At 45.3% G+C, this 14,722-nt stretch overlaps 1 protein-coding gene across 1 annotated transcript in view; it reads right to left on the minus strand.

Moving 5' to 3' along the window:
* The window catches only part of LOC119416599 (probable phospholipid-transporting ATPase IIA), a 99,966-nt gene extending 97,913 nt beyond the window's left edge, over window positions 1–2,053 (minus strand). Inside the window, exon 1 of the mRNA XM_037683788.1 lies at window positions 1,927–2,053. Coding sequence (XP_037539716.1) covers window positions 1,927–1,994 — 68 coding nt within the window. The 5' untranslated portion in view covers window positions 1,995–2,053. The remainder of the gene's footprint in view (window positions 1–1,926) is intronic.
* Window positions 2,054–14,722: the final 12,669 nt, after the last annotated feature.

Below are 14,722 nucleotides of genomic sequence, written 5' to 3' on the forward strand. Positions count from 1 at the left end.
GAGAAACTGGTCTCCTCTGTCCCCAGACGTCTGTTGAGTGTTGTAAGAAGAAGGGGGGATGCCACACAGTGGTAAAAATGGACTTGTCCCAACTTTTTTGGGATTTGTTGATGCCATGAAATTTGGAAAAAACAGATTTTTCCCTTAAAATGATAAATTCTCTCAGTTTAAACTTTTGATCTGTGATTTGTGTTCTATTCTGAATAAAATATTAGATGTTGGCACCTCCACATCATTGCATTCAGTTTTTATTCACAATATGTTTAGTGTCCCAACTACACATATACGGCGGTGGCGCAACTGGTAGAGCTACTGCCTCTCAGCGAGCAGGTCCCTGGTTCAAATCCCAATCTGTGGGCCTTTGTGGGTGGAGTTAGCATGTTCTCTCCGTGCATGCGTGGGTTTACTCCGGGTACTCCGGTTTTCTCCCACAGACCAAAAACATGCATGTTAGACTGCTTGGTAACTCCAAATTGTCTCTAGGTGTGAGTGAGAGAGTGAATGGTTGGTTGTCTCTACGTGGCCCTGTGATGGACTTGCGACCCGTCCAGGGTGTACCCCGCCCCTCACACAGTTATTGCTGGACATGGGCACCGGCGACCCCTGTGACCCAAAGTGGATAAAGCGGGTAAAGAAAATGGATGGATGTGTATATATATATATATATATATATTTACTGTACTTATATAGCGCCTTTCTATCTTATCAAGATATTCAAAGCTCTTTACACTACAATCTGTGTCCTCGTGTACAGTACACAGTATATATACAGTATACAGTATATATTCATTCAACCTTTATTTAAACAGATAAATCACATTGAGCCTCGAAGACTCCTTTACAAGTGAGACCTGTTCGGACACACAAAAACAGTGGTTAACTGGACACATGTAGGAGTTGGAGGCACACTGTATATATACAGTGTACTGTATATATACTGTGTACTGTATACTGTGTACTGTATATATACTGTGTACTGTATATACTGTGTACTGTATATATACTGTGTACTGTATATATACTGTGTACTGTATATATACTGTGTACTGTATATATACTGTGTACTGTATATACTGTGTACTGTATATATATATATACTGTGTACTGTATATACTGTGTACTGTATATATACTGTGTACTGTATATTTACTGTGTACTATATATATACAGTATACAGTATATATACAGTACACAGTATATATACAGTATAAGCTTGAGGTTTTGTGTTTAGTTGAAGTTTATATAAACTACTTCTTTACATAAATCCTGAGGATTACTGCCCTGTGGTGACACCTGGCTCACCGTGTGGGAGGTGGGCCTGTGCGTGTTGGATGCAGCAGGTGTTGCTGTATTTTCGTGCATGACATGCAGACAGTAGCTGACCTCGGCCTAACATGGCCATGACACTTTGATCGCTGTCAGCTACATGGCAGCACTGTGTCACCGTCAGTCCTGCTTCTCCATCATTATCTATGCGGCCTGTCCTTTCACGTACTGACAAAACAACGGTGTAGTTAAACTTATGGATCATTTTTGAATTAAACTTTCGGTGGGTTTGAATGAGTGCCTACAGTTAGACCAGCTTTCTGTTCCTTGACAGATCGGAGTAAATATTGACATGATGGGCGTGAATGCACTTGTTTCAACAGCACCGGAACAAAGATGTCTCATGGAGCTGTGGCTAACGTTAGCCCTTTAAAAGCTATGTCTTTATGCTACTCATTAGCATTCCAGCCGGTTATTGTTGTTGCTGTTGTCGTTAAAGCACAAAACCGTTCACCGTTTAGCTAACCTGCGGTTTCAGACCATCTCGACGAGCTCGTGTAAACAATTTACGGCCAAAACTGACTGACAACAGCCGAAGCCAACTAGCGAAAAGAGCAATTAGCTTCGTATTAATGTGTCGGTGCTGCGCAACGCCCTTACCCATTTCTGTGTTTGCTGTCGTGTCTTTTGAGTCGCCTCACAGGTTGTAGGGGGATATTGTCCGTCATTCCTGCAGCCCCTGGTTGCGGGTGGGAGCTGGAGGCAGTCAGTCCGGCTGTAGCGGTCCTGTGCTGGGCGGAGGCTCCCAGCTGTCACTCACACAGGACGGTTGGCGGTGCTGGGACACATCGGGCGCGGGCGCATATTGTGTGTTTTCACTTCGAATATGTGACGCATTTTTAAATAGATGAGCTTCAAACTTTCTATTCTGGGTATTCTTAAGTTTACTTATTATGTATGCGTGTCAGTACACAAATATAACAAGACTGGTTTATTTACCTCCATCTAAGAGGAAATCCCGCCTTTGCCACTTCTAGCCGGATCATACTACGGCTTATCTAAAAGAAGTACACCTATTCACACTTGATTTGGAGAAAACTGCGTGAGCAGTCATCTCACTGTCAACGTGAAGGCGGACAATAATGTTTTTGCATTTGAATGCGTGTGCTGTGCATCTGACTTTTGTCAGAATATCTCGTGAACTACTGGACGAAGTTTAATGAAACTCGCAGTAGGTAATCTATAAATTTGCAAGTGTTACTGAACAACTTTATGGAGCCAACTCAATTCGACTGCCAACTGACCTAAAACAAAACTGACATAGCTCAGTAATTTTTCATATGTTGACCCCAAATTTGATGTGGTAGTAGCCAAGAGTGATTTACAACACATGATCTGAGCACTAACAAACTGACATTCATAAGTTTAATAGAATAGAATAGAATAGAATAGACACGTTTATTAATCTTCAGTGAGGAAATTAGATTGTCACAGCAGCAGGAACAGCACTGTGCAAAACCAGGTTAAAACAGGTACTGAAAACACAGTACAGAAACAGGTGCAAAAACAACACAACTTAATCACATGAGAACAGTACATTGTTAGGTGTGCACAAACAAACGGTGTAAAACTGGTGCAAATACCACAGATGATCAATGGAAATACACTCAAGTCCAATCCTGTCATGAGGCAAATAACTTGAATTATTTCACTGCCATTGTCAGGAAAGATTTCTTGTCCCGCTCTTTTGAACAGTGAGCTTAGTGTAGTCTGTTGCTGAAGCTGTCCTTCAGATTGTCTAGTTTTGTGGAGGGGGTCCTTTAAAATTTTGCAATTAACTATTCTGTAAGTACTTTGTATTACCAAAATATCTCAGGAACCATAAAACAATTTTTTTATGAAACTTTTTGGGAAATATTCATTGGCTGTACCTCTACAGCTAATTAAGCAATGAAGACAACTTGATTTGCGATGGCTGCCATACAGAAAACACAAAAGGACTATTATTCAGTCAGAATTTAGAAGAACTATAACAAATTTATTGATCTTGTATCATAAAACATTTTTCGTTACAATATGGACCAAAACAAAAACAGAAAAAAGATCATAAATTCACGAAATATAAATTAAACAGAAGAATCACACAATGTAAACACAATAGAAACAAAAATAGTTTTTTCAGATCTTGTTAAAGAAAATAGACTTTGGGTGTTGCAGCCTGTCCCCATAGTGTCATGGAAGGAATGACTTTTGTTGTTGATGATGGATGTCAGCTTTGCCACTATCTCACCCACCGTTCAGTTGTGTCCAGAGGGTGGTCCAGAACCGAGCTGGCTCTCCTGACCAGCTTGCTCAGCTTTTTCTTATCCCTCTCTATGCAGCCACGTTCTCATGAGACCACAGACAACACCAGAGTAAAAAAAAGGTTTCAGCAGAGTCCTGAACGCTCCATAAAAAGAAAACTCTGGGTAACCTCAGCAGGTGGAGGCAACTTTGGCACTTCTTGAACACAACGTTTGAATTAAGGGACCAGTCTAGTTTGTCAGGTATTTGTACTCCACTACAGTTTTAATGTTCAAACTCTGGATGTTCACTGGTGTTGGGGTGTGAGCTTCTTCCTGTAATCACAATCTCCTTTGTCTTTAGTGGTGCTGATGTGAAAGTAGTTAACCTCATACCAGCTGACAAAACCTGACCAAAATCTGACCAGCCGTCCATACTGTTTGAAGTCTGAGGGTGAAGAAGAGGAAGGTGGAGAGAATTATTCCCTGTGGGACCCTTGTGTTTACTTCCTCATCAGACACACAGTCATGAAGCCTCACATAGTGTGATTTGTTATGCATGCAGTTAGAAGACTGTCCACTCCAGCTTCTTCCAACTTCACCGGCAACAGTGAAGACTGAATGGGGATGAAAGCATAAGAAAGTAGAAAAAGATGACCCTCACAGTGCTTCCATGGTTGTCCAGGTGAGAAATGAATCAGTGTACTTGGTATATGACTTTGATGTCCAGCGATATACAAACTGCAGGGGATCCAGTTAGGAGATTTTAGAGTCCAAAGGTGGTTCAGCACTATCTTATCCATGATCTTCATCAAGTGGGATGTCAGGGCAGCTCACCAAAAGTGGTTGGGTTCCCTAGGATGTGCAGTGTTAAGAAACAGAACCATCCAGGAAGTTTTCCACAGGATAGGTGCCCTCCCTGGGTTGAGACTGGTTGAAGATGTACACCACACCAGCACCTCAAAGAGCTGGTCTGCACTGTCCTTGAAAAGTCTGGAGATGATATCATCAGGGCCAGCATCTTTTCTCACCTTGATCTTCTTCAACTCCCTCCTCACCTGGTCTGCAGTGGTGTGGATTGTAGAGGTGGGGGTGGATGGTGATGCCAGTAGACACAGGGTGATAGAGATTGGTACAACTGATAATTATGTTTGCCTTAACAGGGATATGTGTAGGAGGTCAGTAGTAATTCAAGGATTCAAGGAAAACCTGCCCCCACCCTCATTCGCCCCACTCTGGGCCCTTGAGCAAGGCCCTTAACCCCCACCATGTGCTCCCTAAACAGGTCTCTCTTGAAAATGAGTTCTCGTGGCTCAATGAGACTACCTGTATAAATAAAGGGTAAATGAAAAAAGTAAAATAAAATATGGAGGTAGAAAAGAAGCACAGTGGAGTCAGATCAGTAAAATAACAGATTCAGTGTTGGCCCAAATTCTATCTCCTGGTTCAGGGCCCCTCCTCCTGTTTTTGTCATGGCCAAAGATGTCCAGAAGTGTGCTCAATAATACAGGTAGAAAAATCTAACCAAATCAAGTCAGGTCCTCTGGACAAAAAACAAACAAACAAAAAACTTGTTGAAAAGTTTTGTCTTTAACCCAAAAGACTTTGTCAGTCTGACGAGCTGCAGTAACCTCAGTTTTATAAATAGCCCCTTATCATAATGGATCAACCACTATCATTCATTCATTCATGCAGTCATTCATACAAACAGTAGATACATATGATATTGATAAGGATGGGTTTTTGGATTTGTGTATGACACTGGACAGCAGGATATGGTCAAAATGATTTAATGAAATATTGTTGCTGGTGGAGGTCTGGGGCCAAAAACGGGTCCAATCTTCACAATCAGGAAAGGGAGAAGCTCCTTGAAAGTTGTTAAGGTTGATGTCATATGCTGTGAGAGAGCTGCAGCAGAGGGAAAGGATTATGCAGAGTGTGGTTTTCAGGATTGTCTGAGGGCAAAGTCCCGTCAAGCAGGCAGGGGTCATGAACCGTAGAGTAGAAATCCAAAGACACATCTAAAATGTGATCTGTGAGGCGTAGTCGTGAAAATAGTAAGCAGAGTCGGTACCATGGTCAGAAAGCAGAATCCAAACCAGGCCAGGGTCAGGCAAGGCGAGGAATCTGGAAGACAGACTTGGGATCATAACAAGACAGGCAGATATGGCATGGATGCTGGATGTCTACTATCACAGCGAGTTTGATAATCTGGGAACAAGTGAGTGAGAGCATGAGGCTTAAGTAGGGAGCAGAACAGGTGCATGAGATCAAGGTTGAATTACTGTGGAGGAGCAGAGTGGCGTGGTGCAGGATGACAGGAATAGAACTTGATCTTGGGCATGAGAAAAACAAAGCATGAAAACATAAACTATGGCAGGAGGGGCAGAAATGTGACAGATATATAAACCACTATGATATATTGGATGTTGTTGACATCCAAAACTAGCTGTTCACATGATAAAGTAAGACCATCAGCCTAACAACCAAACGTTAGTGCTCTGAACGTCACATACAGAACACCATGGACTTTGTGGATAAGGTAAGGGATGTCACCATGGAGACTGATGAAACAATGGTCTCTTTTGATTTCACATCACTCTTTACATGCATTCCTGTTGATGATGCAGTAGAGGTGGTCAGTTTAAGATTAAAATCAGACACCACTCTGAGCAGCAGGACCACGCTTTCCACAGAACAACTGTGTCAACTCTTGAAACTGTGCCTGCAGTCAACCTACTTCACATATGGGGAGCAATATTATAGGCAGAAACATGGGTGTGCTATGGAACCTCTGGTTTATCCTATTGTTGCCAACCTGTACATGGAGGAGGTAGAAAAGAGAGCCTTGACATCCTTTTCAGGGACACCACCAAGTCATTGGTTCAGGTATGTTGACGACACCTGGGTTAAAATTAAATCTCAGGAAGTCCAACATTTTACTGACCACATCAACTCTGTGGATAAATACATCAAGTTCACACGAGAAGATGTAAAAAATGGCAAGTTGGCTTTCTTGGACTGTGAGGTCTCAGTTTCTGATGGAGGACATTTGCAAACTGAGGTGTACCGCAAACCCACCCACACAGTTTGCAGTTTGACTCCCATCACCCTTTGGAGCACAAGTTAGGAGTCATCAGGACTCTGTATCACAGAGCAGACAGCGTCCCCACTAGCTCAGGAGCCAGGCAGAAGGAGAAATCCCACACAAGACAGGCTCTAGAGCAATGTGGATATCCTAACTGGGCCTTCCTGAAAGCAGAGAAGAAACCCAAACAGGACTCCAGTCAGCCATCAGGTGAAAAGGAAGACCCAAGATCCAGACCAGTTTCGTATGTTGTGGGTGTTTCAGAGAAACTGGGATGTTTATTTTCTAAACATGATGTCCCAGTGGCTTTTAAACCCCAAAATACATTACGGCATAGACTGGTCCATCCCGAAGATACAGTCCCCCAGTACAAACAGAGTAATATTGTGTATGCTGTTCAGTGTCAGGAGGACTGTGATCAGTCTTACATCGGGGAAACTAAACAGCCACTGGCCAAAAGGATGGCCCAGCACAGAAGATCAACATCATCAGGCCAGGATTCTGAGGTTCATCTCCAGGCCAGCGGTCACTCTTTCAGGGATGAAGATGTTCACATCCTTGAAAGAGAGGAATGATGGTTTGAGAGTGAAGGAAGCCATCTTTGTGAAGAAAAACCGTCCATCATTGAACAGGGGAGGAGGCCTCTGTGTCCAATTGTTACCTTCTTACAATGCTGTTATTTTTAGTATCACTCAGCCCTCTGTGAATAGCAAGCGGCCGTCAGATTACTATGGGCCGTTGGGCTGAAGGTCCTCCAGTATAACGTGAACCGCTAGTTAGGCTACATGAGGAATAACTCAAAATAGTACAAAACAGGAAATGTCTTCATAGAGCCTTACAGAAATGTTAGATTTCTGCCTCTTGAGTGAAATAAAGCATTGTTTAAAGTCATTGATAAACCTTGTGAATGATGGTAATAAATTCTTCCACTTACTACGAAGTGTGATATTTCCCCAGAAGAATAACAATCTTGATCATGTCGGATAGAAATGATTGAAGGTTGTCCTTATAAAACAATATATGGGATAATTCAAAATATGGGATATTGCTGATTTTTAGTGATAACTAGCTGTGTATCTGCAACCAGAAATTTGCTGATACAGGACATGACAAAACCAGATGCTGTGTTGTTTCACATACTGAGTTACAGAAAGAACACGTCTACCTCAAATTTAAATATTCTCCTTAGAAATTCTGCCACTGGGTACATGTTATTAATTATTTTGAAATGTGTTTCTTTGATTTTTGGGGAGACAGGCCACTTCATAAATTTGGAGAAAGCCTTTTCTATGTAAGACTGATCCCCATTAAAAGTTTTTAAATGCCTTCCTGAATTATAATCATGAAAAATAACAGATTTAAATTTAACATTAATAACCTTATTATCAAACTTATCCATCCATACATACATTATCTTTTACACGCTTCTTCCATTTTTGGTCACGGGGGTCGCTGGTGCCCATGTCCAGCAATCACTGTGCGAGGGGCGGGGTACACCCTGGACAAGTCGCAAGTCCATCACAGGGCCACATAGAGACAAACGAGACAAACAACCATTCACTCTCTCACTCACACCTAGGGACAATTTAGAGTTACCAATCAGCCTAACATGCATGTTTTTGGTCTGTGGGAGGAAACCGGAGTACCCGGAGAAAACCCAGGCATGCACAGAGAGAACATGTCAACTCCACCCAGAAAGGCCCCTGGACCGGGATTTGAACCAGGGACCTGCTCGCTGAGAGGCAGCAGCTCTATCAGTTGCGCCACCGTACTGCCCATTATCAAACTTACTATCTAATGAATTATAATTTTCTATTTTTAGTTTAGGTAGTGTTGGTTTGACTTCTGAAACTAGCATAGTGTTTTATATTCTCTGTCTCAGTCTTAGGACCCACCCTCTTTACAATCTACATATGTAATGTACTGTAGGTAAAAACATCCCTAATGCATCCATACATTTCTACGCTGATGACACAGTTGTTTATTGTCAAGCTAAAACTGTTGATAAGGCATTCCAGCTTTTGAAATCTGCATTCAACAACATCCAGACAGATTTGTTCCACCTCAAACTTGTTCTAAATGCAGACAAAACCAAAGGGATGCTTTTTTCAAATAGGAAGTCGGTCCCAGCAGTTCTTCCTCCAATTTTATCCTCAAATTGTGTCCCGATTGAGTTTGTTGATTCCTATAAATATTTGGGTATCTTGGTCGACCCGCATCTCTCTTTTAAGCTCCATGTGGAAAACTTGATAAAGAAACTGAAAGTTAAACTAGATTTCTTTTTCAGAAACAGATCCTGTCTTAACTTTGAATGCTAGGAAACACCTTGTATCCAACTTTCCTTCCCTCCATTGATTACGGTGACATTATTTACATGAACGCTCCTACAAGAACCCTGCAGATGTTGGATGCTGTCTATCATGGTGCACTAAGATTCATAACTGGCTGTGATTATCGTACCCACCACTGCACCCTGTATTCACTGGTTAACTGGACATCATTAACTTCACGCAGACTCTCTCACTGGTACATTTTCATCTTTAAATCACTTCTTGGTCTGCTGCCTTCATACATCTCCTCCTACATGTCTTTACGTGAGTGCAGCTACGGCGTGCACTCTCAGGACATTATTACCTGCAGTGTTCCCTCAGTGAGGACTGAACTTGGCAAAAGGGCCTTCTCCTACTCCGCTCCTGTTTCCTGGAATATCTTACAAAAAGATTTGAAGCTCTTGACCTTGACCTATCTAAGGGTGCATTCACACCAGCCCTGTTTAGTCCGCTTTAATCGAACTCTAGCTTGTTTTCCTAGAAAGTCAGGTTCGTTAGGTGTGAACGTGCCATCGAACTCTGTCACGGAACAAAAAGGCGAACTCTGGCCCGGGCTAAAACCGTTGGTTACGTACTGTAACCCCAGATTCTATGAGTATAAGCTTCGCCCTTTAAGGCCTTCGCTTTAGTGGTTTATCCCGTTATGCAGAGCATAAGCACTGAAAAAAATTAGTCCACGCCCACCTGCTGTGTGGGCCCCACCCGGTCCGTATAAATTACGTTAAGAGCGGGAAATCGGCTCCCAAAATAGCTTTTTCTTCAGCCATTTAAGAGCCAGTGAGGCCCGACGCTTAAAGGGCTACGCTTATACTCATAGAATCTGGGGTTACAGTACGTAACCAACGTTCTATGTCGTATAAGCTTCGCCCTTTAAGGCCTTCGCTTTAGTGGGTAAAGGGCAAAGCCGATGTGGTCCTCGCCTCACTGGGTCCATTCGAACACAGTAAGAAGCGGAAGCTTGCCCAAAAAACGTCTTGTCACTCAGCTCCCCGTGTGCATAACTACGCATCGCGTAATTATGTGCCATGCACAGACGCATGTTGAATAACTATGCGTTCTGACAAAGCATGAATGCCCCGAAAAATTTCAAGGGGAAAAAAGAAGGAGAAGAGGGGGGGGGGGGGGCATGAACCAACTGGTTCATGGCTGAACAGTATAAACAGATTAATGTCCATGAATTGATTATTGATCAAATGAACTGATTGGTAACAATAGTCATGAACTGATTAGTGACAATAGAACCAAAATCACAGACACGACTTGTGACTGATAACAACATCTCACACTGTAATGCATGCAGACAGAAGTGAGCTTAAACAGAGTTCCATGAGAACAACAATATTCATTCTGTTAGAGCACTAAGGACAGAATGTGTCATGGAACGAGCCGTTACATCACGTAGGTAAAAGCGAATAAATGAGCAGGGTGTTGACCATGCAGCCGCAGTGGAAATGTCCTGCATTGACATACCATTATGCAGAGCAGTCGAAGATGCGATACCCCTGGTCGAGTGTGCTTAGAGGTTGACAGGAGGCCCTAAATCTGATGCTCTGTAGGCTTCAGAAAAGGCCTCACACAGCCAGTGTGACAAGCGCTGGATGGATAACGGCGACCTGCAGAAGCATCTCTATAATGCACAAACAATTGTTGAGTTTGAAACGCATTGCAGCTGTGCGCGTTATGTAACACGTCAACGCCCGCACCGGGCAGAGAAGATGAAAAAATGCTTCCTCTTCTGATCTGTGGGGGGGGGAAAAGACCCCTCCAACGATATCACTCTTGATTTAAAAGAGCTCGTGATGTTTTAGGCATAAAAGCTGGGTTGGTCTTAAATCAGCTGAGCTGCCCGTCAGCCTAAATTCTAAGGCATGACGAAGCAACAGAGAGGGCAGATAATTACTTACCCTCTTAGCGGGTGTTAAAACCAGCAGCAGGGCTGTTTAAAGAGACAAGAATTTAAGTGAAAACCTGATCCAGAGGCTCAATTGGAGCTTTGATCAGGGCTCGCAGGACCAGCGTTAAATCCCACTGTGGAGCAAGTGGACGTGAAGCAGGCCTGTGTCTCTGAACATCTTTTAGAAAAACGCTTCATCAGCGGGTGATTAAAAGCTGTTCTGTCTCCGAAACCTTCGTGGCAGGAATAGATGACTGCAACGTACGTTAAAGCGTACTGAAAGCCAACTCCCTATCCATCAGCTGTTGTAGAAAAACAACACGCCGCCTAAAAGGCATGAGGTGGCCTCTAAACCTTCTCTGTACACCAGCGCTGAAAAGCCGTCCCCTTTGATGTGTACAGAACTGTGGTAGATGCAGCACGTGAATCTTGAATTGTGCACACTATCTCCTGAGGGAGACCCATCCTCTAAGTGGGACCGCTCAGCGGTCAGACCCACAGGTGTTGACCTATTTCTGGGTAACTCTTGGTCGCTCCTCCTGCCTGAAGGAGAGCATCCTCCCTCCACGACAGTTCCACGGCGACCCGACAACAGACGTTGCAGGCCTGGGAACCATGGTGCGTTCACACGCCGGGAGCCACCAGGAGAGCTGTCAATCCCTCCTCCTGAACTCGGTTCAGGAACCGTAAAAAACAGAGGAGGTGGGGGAAAAGAAACGCGTATAAAAGCGTTTTGGGCCACGGGCTGTGAGCAAATGCGTCCCCCCCCAGCGATGGATCGTCTCGCGGGCTCAGGGAAAACCATAGTTGACACTGAGCGTTCTTCTCGCGTCGCAAACAGGTCCACAGCTGCTTTGCCAACTTCTGCTACGTCTGAAAACATCAGATCTGGATGGAGGGTCCGGTCCACGTGACGTGGGCCGCCCCTGGACGTCACATCTGCCCCTCTGTTCAGAACACCGGATATGTAAAACCGCTCTAATAGAGAGCAGGTTTTGATGAGCCCAACACAGTAGCTTTCGCGCAATGTGTAACATCTGGGCTGAACGCACACCCTTGATGGTTATGTAAGCAGCAGTCACCATGTTGTCTGTGTGAATCAACACGTGCTGATTCTGTAGCACGGGAGCAAAGTGTTGAATCATATTCAGTGCTGTGCGACACTCCAAAACATTGATGTGGGCTGATGTGTAGTGGGGTCACAGCGCCCCTACTGCTTGAGATAGGCATGCCCCCCCCCCCCAGCCTGACAGCAACGTGTCCGTGAAGACTGACCCGTGACGTGGGTCTGCTGAGGGGGACTCCCTCTGACAGAAAACAAGGTGTTTCCCCAGAGTCGGAGGTCTGCTCTCACAGAGGAAGGGACAATGATCATCCGTCGTTTTGTTTTACTGGATCCACATGCAGACGTGCAGAACCACCTCTGGAGGCGTCTCATGTGAAACAAACCAGCGGAAAACACTGTGTGAGTGACATAATTTCCAACAGCTTCATGACGGAGACAGCTGTTATCACTTGCCAGGTCTTACGTGGCTGAGTTGATTTTTTTTAAAAAGGTGTCGAATCTAGTTTGTGATAAACGAGTTTTCATGGTGGTTGAATTTAATTCCACTCCCAGAAACAAATGTCTGGGCCGGGAAAATCGAGCTTCCTTCCAATTTATGGCGAAGCCCAGATTTAACAGGTGTGATGTCAACACCTGATCCTGCATCAGCGCCTCCTGTCTGAAGTGACAGGAGCAGCAGATCATCCAGGTAAAACAAAAACTCTCGTCTCTGTGTTAGGATGATCGGTATGCGTTCTCTGGATGTTATATAACAGATCCAAAAAACGGTCTCACCCCTCCGATCCGTGAGTAAAAACCTTGTGTTTTCTCTCCGTTGGGGGACTCTGTAGATTACTTTTATCAGAAAACACTTGGATTTCTGCATTTAGGGATGAGAATCAGTCTGATGATGACGGGACCGTTTTTTTATAACTCCTCTGAATGGAGGGGTTCGGGTTGCAAACTGTAACTTGTACCATTTGCATAAAACCTTGTCCATCCATCTGAAAAACGGCGAGCATGTTTTAGCCACTCTACGTAACGTTCGTAGGGTGAACGTGCGTTAAGTGATGTGTCATGTTTTGTACGGCTGTCAGCAGTCCGCCCCTCAACCGCCGTCATGCGTCGCGGGAATGTTTTCTGTGTGATCCCGGGCGAGACTTGAGCTGAAGGCGAAGCGTGTGACAGCTGATGACGCGGTGGGGCTGCGCGTTTGACGTCGCTGTGCGAACGTTGAAAAGGCGGAGGGCGTGACTTCATTTACGCCGTGCTGTTGGAGTGAAGGCTGCTAGCCCCGCGGGAGCACACGTTGTTCTCTGGAGGGACGCGCGCCGCTCTCGCTGGAGGGGCGCGCGCTGGAGGGAGGCGGGACTCATTACCGGGTTCTTCAGCTGCTTCACGTTTAAGCTGCGGTGAGCTGCCGAAAGCTGAGACGCGGTGGGTGACGGCTGCCCGCGTTTGATTCGTTGAGACGGGTGTCGTTTCTTGTGAGAGAGAAGGACCTCCACCCGAACCAGCCTGCGGACCACATTTATACCGATGTGAGCTGGTTAGCGCCGGCAGCTGTGTGTGTGCGCCAGCATCAACGCAGCGCCGTTGGAAGGAGGCTGTTCATTTTAGTGATCGACTCGTCATGTCTAGAGCGGCGGTGAGTTAAAACCCTATTTAAGGACACCGGCTCATGTGGAGGCTGTTCTATCCGACGAGTGCGAGTTGACACCGCTTGAGTGAGGATCGTGCAGTTCTAGTTGGTAACGAGTTATTTTCGCTTACCGTTGTGCCGTGATCGACTCGTCATGTCTAGAGCGACGGTGAGTTTAAAAACCTTTAATTAAGGACACCGGCTCATGTGTGGAGGCTGTTCTGTGATCAACTCGTCATGTCTTAGAGCGACGGTGAGTTTAAAAACCTTTATTTAAGGACACCGGCTCGTGTGTGGGGCTGTTCCATCCCACGGGTGCAAGTTGACATCGCTTGGGTGAAAATCTTGCAGCCCGGGATTATAACGAGTTATTTTCACTTACCATCATGCCCTGTAAGCGACTAGTAATGTCTTGGAGCGGCGGTGAGTTTAAAAACCCTTATTAAGGACACCGGCTCTTATGTGTGCGGCCGCTGTGAGCTCATCCGAGCTTACAGACTGGCTAAAAAAACAGACACTTTGATCATTAATGATGATTTATTTCAACTTTCGTGTCACTTTTACACACACCCTCCGGAGACCGTCATTTTGAGAAACTTCTCTCTCATGAGCTCTGCGATTGTTTGCCCAGAGCGCTGTCTTGCAGGCGAACTCTGGGGAAACGCTGAGCTGCAGGCTGCCGGAGTGAAGAGGGCTGGATTCTGACGGGCGGGGCTGGTGGTGGAACTCAGCGAGAGCCGCGGCCGTGGAAAAGTCGAAGCTTGCTCGCGACGGTCCCTCCAGCGGGGACGGGGTGGGCCGCGCGGCTTGATGAGGTGGCGCACAGCCTCTGGCACCTCCTCCGACTGTTTCACTTCGCCAGCATGGTTTGAAGCTGCTCTGAACAGCGCGTCCGCGATGGGCTTCATCAGGTCTTGTGCAGATTCTCCGGCAGCGAGGGGAGTAACGAAGCCAGGTGGGTCGATGGATCATCGTCATCCGCGCTGCAGTCCTCGACAGGCAAACCGTGGGAGAGGCACACATGTTGAGCTGGCATCAGCTGCCTTACAGAGGGAGTTCTTTGTCTCCAAGGCAGGTCTGCGGCCTTCAGTCCCTTGGACATGCTATATGCTAGCAGCGCACGTTGTTGCTAACTGCGGCTGCCTGAAAACACGTCGGTGGGCTCGATTGGAGAG

The sequence above is a fragment of the Nematolebias whitei genome, chromosome 11 (genome assembly GCF_014905685.2).
Source record: "Nematolebias whitei isolate Nwh7 chromosome 11, NemWhi1, whole genome shotgun sequence".
In the NCBI taxonomy this organism is placed as follows: Eukaryota; Metazoa; Chordata; class Actinopteri; order Cyprinodontiformes; family Rivulidae; genus Nematolebias; species Nematolebias whitei.